This window comes from Labrus mixtus, chromosome 2 (genome assembly GCF_963584025.1).
Source record: "Labrus mixtus chromosome 2, fLabMix1.1, whole genome shotgun sequence".
NCBI lineage: Eukaryota > Metazoa > Chordata > Actinopteri > Labriformes > Labridae > Labrus > Labrus mixtus.
In genome coordinates, this window is record NC_083613.1 from 21,162,692 (window position 1) to 21,169,932 (window position 7,241).

The 7,241-nt window shown below is 41.9% G+C and overlaps 2 protein-coding genes and 1 long non-coding RNA gene across 4 annotated transcripts; 1 reads left to right on the forward strand and 2 right to left on the reverse strand.

The window, feature by feature from the left end:
- On the reverse strand, positions 1-1,195 carry LOC132954622 (protein PERCC1). Its single transcript, XM_061027233.1, has 2 exons — positions 1,026-1,195; positions 1-920 (listed from the first exon to the last, which is right to left on the reverse strand). Exon 2 carries the CDS (start codon positions 900-902, stop codon positions 75-77), a length of 828 nt encoding a protein of 275 aa, XP_060883216.1. The 5' UTR covers positions 903-920; positions 1,026-1,195; the 3' UTR covers positions 1-74.
- Positions 1,196-3,104: 1,909 nt separating this feature from the next.
- LOC132988557 (uncharacterized) lies at positions 3,105-3,640 on the forward strand. Its single transcript, XR_009675821.1, has 3 exons — positions 3,105-3,321; positions 3,354-3,373; positions 3,501-3,640. It is a non-coding gene; the product is annotated as an uncharacterized LOC132988557 (long non-coding RNA).
- LOC132988544 (toll-like receptor 2) lies at positions 3,504-6,681 on the reverse strand. 2 transcript variants are annotated; one of them, XM_061056007.1, is made up of 2 exons: positions 6,546-6,681; positions 3,504-6,363 (listed from the first exon to the last, which is right to left on the reverse strand). In XM_061056007.1, exon 2 carries the CDS (start codon positions 6,352-6,354, stop codon positions 3,976-3,978), a length of 2,379 nt encoding a protein of 792 aa, XP_060911990.1. In that variant the 5' UTR covers positions 6,355-6,363; positions 6,546-6,681; the 3' UTR covers positions 3,504-3,975. The 2 variants fall into 2 exon arrangements, with proteins under 2 accessions (XP_060911990.1, XP_060911984.1); XM_061056001.1 differs by having other exon boundaries at positions 3,504-6,307; positions 6,546-6,666.
- Positions 6,682-7,241: the final 560 nt, after the last annotated feature.

Here is a 7,241-nt window from a genome sequence, read left to right on the forward strand (position 1 = left end):
TTGATTTTCTTTTCTTTTTATTAAACTTTTCACAAATATATATCAAGTTCAAAGGTCAAAGTATTTTTGTACGTTTAGCGCTGCATGTGTGTGCTCTCCGTCAGTGTATGTGTGAGCTCCGGGTTTGGATCCCAGTTTGCCAGCAGGTCGCTGAAGTCTGGCTGAGCACTGTCCAGGGTGTGTGTGTTGTGGTGTGGCAGCAGGTTGTAGTGGATCTGTGTGATAGCGTCCGTGTGTGTGCTGTCCTGTAAAAGGTTCTCACTGTTTGTTTGTGTGACATCAGAGGTGTCAAAACCAACGAGAGAGCAGCATGGGATCGGCTCAGTCCAGAAACTAAGTGGGAGATGTCGCTTTATCATGGGGCGCCCTCTCCCGCGGCCCTGACTCTGACCCCTTTGGTCAAACAGTTCAGCCAGGGGCCCCAAACCACTGTTGCCTTTAGCATGCCTGACCTCCTGATCATCCGCACAAGTAACAAAGCAGTTTTCCTGCTCCTCTGGACTTTCTGCTCTTGCGATTTTCAGGAGATCGTCGTAATACCGCAGGCGTCCGCTGCCTGTCACAGTGACCGAGTCGCTGTAGATGTTGCAGGCCTCTTGATCGCTGGAGCAGCGACCAAAATACCGCTGTACATCATGGCTTATGAGGTCTGCAAACCTCAGAAGCTGCTTGGTCACATCTAAGAAAACCTCCTCTAAACCTTCCTCCTCTTCCTCTTGAGCTTCTGATTCTTCATCCTCCTCCTCGTCCTCATCTACTTCTTTTTCTTCTTCCTCGTCCTGCGCCTCTGGCTTGTCCTCTTGCATCTCTTCTTCCTTGGATGGAGAGTGTTTGAAAAACAGAGGGAAGTAGGATGGAGTCTGGGCCCGGACGAGGAAGTTTGTCACCACGCCTGCAGCCATTTGTTGTTTGTTTTTTAACTGGAGAACAAGTAACAGAAGAGAAAAAGTTAAGACATGAACTGGAAATCAGTTTCTTAGAAGGACACAAATGTAAAGCTTTGTTCCTTTAGAAATGCACTCTACCTGCAAGGTCAGTTGAATTTTGTTGTAGTCAGAAGCAAGATCTCTCAAGGGTCATTGATGGATCCCCTTTTTCTGATTGTATGTGTGTGCATGTAATACAGGACTGTCAGGATCGTCTCTGTATATATACCTCCGCACATCACCGCAGACGTGTGTGCCTCCTGTCTGAGGAGGACGCTTCCAGAACAAATATTTGCATGCTGTATTGGTCAAACACACTTTGTTTACTTTATCACTGGGCAACCGGGGAGGGGGTCCAAAGCTAATGGATCCTCTGCTAGGGGATAGTGAAGAGTTGTTATACATACAAACACACGAATATCATTGCTTTTTCCGTCCCTGTTATCAGGCTAGTTAAAGTATAAAAGAGCATGAAATCAAATCATACGCTGTTTTGACTTTTAGAGGGGGAACACTCTGAACTGACAACAGACTGAGAAACAACACAACCTCATGAGGCACGAATCAACTATAAAACAGACATGGCGCTCAGCTCTTTGCATGGCACTTTACGTGACCTAAAAGGTCAAATTAAAGGACAAGGATGAATTGGCCTGTTTTTCAGGGATTTAAAAAAAAAAAAAGGTAACAAAACAGTAGTTATTCTCCCCATAAACATTAGTTGGAGATTTTACTCCTGCTCTTAATCGGCACCATCCCTTTGTAATGGTTTTGACCTTCTTAGTCACTTTTAACATTTCGACCCCGACTTATTTTTTCTCATGGGGTGTTCTGCAACTCTCAGTGCCTGTATCCTCCTGTTTTCCATCTATAATGTTCTGCTTGGCAAAATGATCCTGAATTGGGGTGCCAGTTTAGCTCACACCCCATGTACAAAGGCTGAGTCCTCGTTGCCTAGGTTCCAGGTTCAGAACAGACAGGAACAGAAATCTTTTAATTGCAGTCAGAACTTGATAACTTTATACACATTAAAAAAAAAAAAACCAAAGGAGAGCGTACTTCCTCCCCCCAGCTCCTCCTGCACTGCTGCCCAGTCTCTCAACCAGTTATCCAAATATATCAGACCTTGTGCAAAAAAACATTGGATTAATATACAACAATAATCTGAAGTCTGATGGTTAGGTTAACTCAGTTGTCAAATACAACTTCTATATACTGTACTTCTATAAATATAAGTTCTCCTAGCTCAGAAAGATATGAGAGTTCAGAAGTTCATCCTGTCAAGTATCAAGTCATCCACGCTCTGATGTCCTCAAGATTTAATTATTGTGAGGGCTACACCCTGTACTTTGGTATCACCCACACCTTCATACACAGCTGACGGAAAACTGGAGCCTTACCTCTATGTGGATGTTAAAAAGTGTATATTAATTCTGCACATAGCATGTGTACAGCTCCTGTTTGTTTCTAAAGCCCTGTATAATGACATGTAGTTTGTTTTTTACAGACCTTCTTTCTCCCACAGATCAAGGCCTTATTATCTATGCCCAGATGAAAGTGATAACAGATTCCACCGACATCTGCAACTCTGTAAATATGTGCATGTGCGTTAGTTTATACATGCACATCCAGTATGAATGTGTATTTCTGTGCTAGTGTGTGTGTGTGTGTGTGTGTGTGTGTGTGTGTGTGTGTGTGTGTGTGTGTGTGTGTGTGTGTGTGTGTGTGTGTGTGTGTGTGTGTGTGTGTGTTATCAGGACATTCTGACTCCCCTGGCCTGCCTGTCATCAGTATCCAGGCTTCCATGTTGATTTTGGGACTAAAGATCAATAGCAGCAATATGTCAGCTCTCAAGAGGCCGACAATGAATTACACACGCTTTTAGGCACACAAGCACATGGACACACATGGTGCATTAACACAAAATAGACAAAATACACACACACAGCTTGGTTATTTGTGTATAAAGTAAATATTTTAATGTGAACAAAATCATTACAGGAAAAAGAGGTTAAATCAATGTTTCATAAAATAGCTTTTACAGATTTTTTTGTAGGTAACAAATAAACAATACATTAGAAAACCAAAGTACAGCTGTTTATATAAACTAAATGTATCATGTATACAGAGTTTCAAATTGTATTCATGATGATCAGTTTCTCTGGAATTCTTTCAGGATAACTTGTGTTTGTCAACCATTTTTTGACTTACATTTAACATACTCTCAACTATATCCAACATTTTACTTTCACCCTACACAACCTTTTTTTTTGTTCATATCTGCTTAAATTGAAAATCAAAAGTAAATCAAAAGTACACAGAAACTGGTCTCAGGGTAACCATGATGGAGCACTTGTGCATCCCTAAAAGCATCTCAGTTAAATGTATAGGTCAGGTGTTGTAATGTTGTGAAATGAAATAAAAAAGATTGTTAACATAAACTTTGAGTAAGAGGCAGAGGGGGCCTCTTTGATGTCACCCAATTAGTACGTGGACTTGTGCTTTAAACCTTTAGTTTCGGGGTTCTAATGTAAAGATTTTCTATGCAACAAGCAGTGACTTTATTTGGACGAGAGGGTGGATACCCACGAGATCCAGTTCTGTTGCTATAATAAGCTGGCACATGTACAAGCTGGTGGACAATTAACCCCTTAATACAGTTGCAATGAAAGAGCAAAAGAGCAATACTAGTTGTATTGTCTGACTGCATTTTTATTTATTTTAGGAGCATCTACATGAGGAAGTCAAATGCACTGGCTGATTCTAATTCGGATTAGCACTTCTCTCTTCTGACTACTCAAAGTGCTTTTTTCACCGCATGTCAAACCCACCCATTCACACACTGATGGCAGAGGTTGCTACCATCAGAAGTAACTAATCCCATTAATACACATGAATATGCCACTGAATAAGCAGCGGGAGCAATTTGGGCTTAATTGTCTTGCCAAAGGACACATCGGACATGTTTCTACAGGAGCTGGGCATCGAACCCCCAACCTTCCGCTTGAGAGACGATCGACTCTACCAACTGAGCCACAGTCGCCCCATATTAGGCCACAGTGTCTATAACCCTATCATCTGCCTCAGGTCTCATTATAGCTGTTCTCAGGCTCTGCCAGAATCTAGGGATCTGGTCGTCATCATCAGGCCACTCCAGGTACGTCCTGGAGTTCATGACCCTCCGCAGCTTACAGAACTTTTTAGGGATGCTATTTTTGTCTATGGGCTCCAACAGAATCAGTACAACTGTGTCCACGTTATGATCGAACAGTCTAAAATGAGTGTAATCTAGCTCGTACTTGCACCATTCGCTCATTACAAAATGCTGAGAGATGACAAACAGTGTTCTGTGACTCCTCTCTATGGCGTCCATGATGTTGTCCAGGATCCAGCCTCCGGCAATAAAGTCTCTCTTGTGAAGGCAGAGCCGGAGATGAGGCTCAGCCTGCTCAAGCTCTGGGATCAGGTGTGCATCAACCCACCCAGAGTCCATTTCACTGTAGGACACAAAAGCATCAAACTCTAGCTGTCCCTTCTTTAGCTTTGGCTTCCTCTTAGCTCTTAGCCAGGTCCAGGTCATCTTTAAATACCAGAAAATGTTGAATTTGAAACACAAACCTGCAATGAGAAGAATCACTGCAACAATTACTAAGCAGAGTAAAGAAAAAGCTAAAGCTGTATGACACTCAAACACAGACAACCTCACATCTCCAACACTCTGTCCTCTCTCAGCGTCTGGGGAGTCGCAGATGTACGACTTGAACTCATCCACGATTGTGACCCGATGGTTTGTCGGGTCACTTGTCATGAAAGCTACAAAGTCGCATGAGCAGACGTACGTGTCAGAACTGGCCTCCAGACTCTTGAGGTTATCATAACCATTTAAAATATCTCTGCTGAGCGTGTGCAAGTCGTTGTTTTGAATGGAGAGCACTGCGAGATGAGGATAGAAACCCCCATCTGGCAAACTCCTTAGCTTGTTTCCAGAGATGTATAAGTCTGTGAGAAAAGGCAGCTCGATGTTGAACACTGTCAACGCATTGTGTGACAGATCGAGAATGCGTAAACTCACCGGCAAACAAGCGGTCACTTTAGTTAAACGTGATGATGAAAGGTTAAAAAACTGTAGACTGGGTGGCCAGTAACAGGACTCAGGAGTACTGTCAAACTTATTTCCACTAATGTCGATGTTTTCAAGCTTTTCCAGTTTGCTGAAGATCCGGCTGTTTATTACCAGCAGGTGGTTCCGGCTGACATTGAGGGTTCGCAGACTCTGTAGAACACCTTGGCCGTCACACATCAATTTGCTAAGAGCCAGATCTGTGAAATAGTTTTCGCTTAAGTCCAAATACTCCGTTTGCGAGAAAAGGACAGAGGACTCACAAGGTATGGCAAACACATCGCAGTTTACAACAGAAACCCGACGCACTACCTTCAGCAGAGGTTCCAGGAAATTTGGGGCTGGAAAACCGTAAAACTGAGGGATGTCGATATTTTTGAAAACAACCTCCTCCAAGTGTTCAAAGTTAAGTCGATCTATGAAAAAGAATTCAAAACTCAAGAAGAGCGTTATATCTTCAAGCGTAAACATAGTTATATTTGAGTCTGACAATTGATCGATAAGTGCCAAAACGGCTGCAAATGTCATGGTCATATTTTTAAAAACGATTCTTCTGGTTCCACTTTCTGAGACCACATGAAATGGTAAGAGCTGAGCTGTTGTAAAGAACCCCGTGTCGGTGAAAGTCAGGGTTGTGTTTGCGTGAACGACATCCGACAAAATAGTTTCTACCAGTGATGATTCTGTCAGAAACGGAAAATTCAGATTGAGTGTTATGAACTGAATTGGCCCGATTTGTCTCAAGCTACCTTCCCCATAATCCTGAAGGTTGGGTCCATGAAAAACTACTTCTTCAAGATGACTGAGACCGGAAAAGTCACTTTTTCTGAGATATAGAAAGTTTGGTCCTCCAAAACAAAGGCTCTTTAATCTCTTCAGTGGCTCGAAGAGATTGCCTTGACCTAACATTTTATATGTGTTCCCTAAAAGATTCAAATGCTGCAGAGAATAAAGGTTCTTGAACCATCCAGCAGACAAAATCTCCAATCTGTTAAAGGACAAGTCCAGTTTCTCCAATGTAGCCAGCTTGACAAATGCTTGCTCGTGGATTGCATTGATTTCGTTGTTATTCATGATCAAAGACTGTAAACTGGCATATGAATCAAAATCACTGTGACGTATTGTCTTTAACATGTTGAATGATAGATTGAGTTCAGTGATGAGCTTTGAAGGGGCTGCAGGGACGTCGCTGAGATTTTGTCTGGAGCAGTCACAGGATGTTGGTTCACAGCTGTGACACTGAGGTCTGGAAGATGAGAAGCTTTGATGCATAAGCAGGACAAACATGAGATAGGTCATGAGTGTCATCTTGAGCCGCTAGAAAAAAAAAATATATAACATTTGTTTCATACCAAATTTAAGCCTATCCGTTCAAATTCGTCATGTCTTTGTACAATCTGAGTTTATCTAATCAAAACAGAAAGTCTGCAATACGTCCAGTAGCTTACTTTACACTTAAGTGTGTCAGAGGAATAGAGATAATACAAAACTAAACATACCTGAATGAGTCCTTTATGTCTTGCAGGTTCAATTCTTGTCGGTGTTCAACAGTCACAGCATGACTGAACGAGGCATTAACTTGTTCATATGTTTCATAGCAGCACTTCTTCTCTAACATGCTAATTATTTCCTTTTCAGATGCTCGGTTACCATGGGGAAGTAGTTAAAAATAAGAAGATGAACTTTGGAACAGATGAGTCACTTGTTTTTTTGGTTCATTTGTTCAGCTGAGATGTGTGGAGCGCAGACTGAACCAAAATCAGGATGTGGATTTAAGTCAGCACCTCAAACAGAGAAGTGCCGTCCCTCTGTCATTCCCTTTGATGGACAATAAAGGTTTGAATCAGTGAGTTACAGGTTTCTAACAGAGAGTTTTCTGCAACTAACATGGAAGAGCAAGTTGGAATCATTTCACATCAAATCACATAGCAGCAGTGTTTCTGAGGACAAGTATCGAAAGTCTCAAGTCTTATGTTTAGATTTGAGGTGATATGAAGTTCACATGAATGCAGGAACAATCAAAGTGGCTGCCATGCTTTTGTTCCAACAATAGCTTAGCCAGCAGACTTCTCTTTCGTGATTCAAGTTTTATGCTTAAAGCTTTATGCTTGAGTGGAAAATAAATAAAAAATTGATACAAATGAAGAACAGTTGGTGGAAGATGGCAGACTTTTGAGATGGTCTGAGAAAGTAGG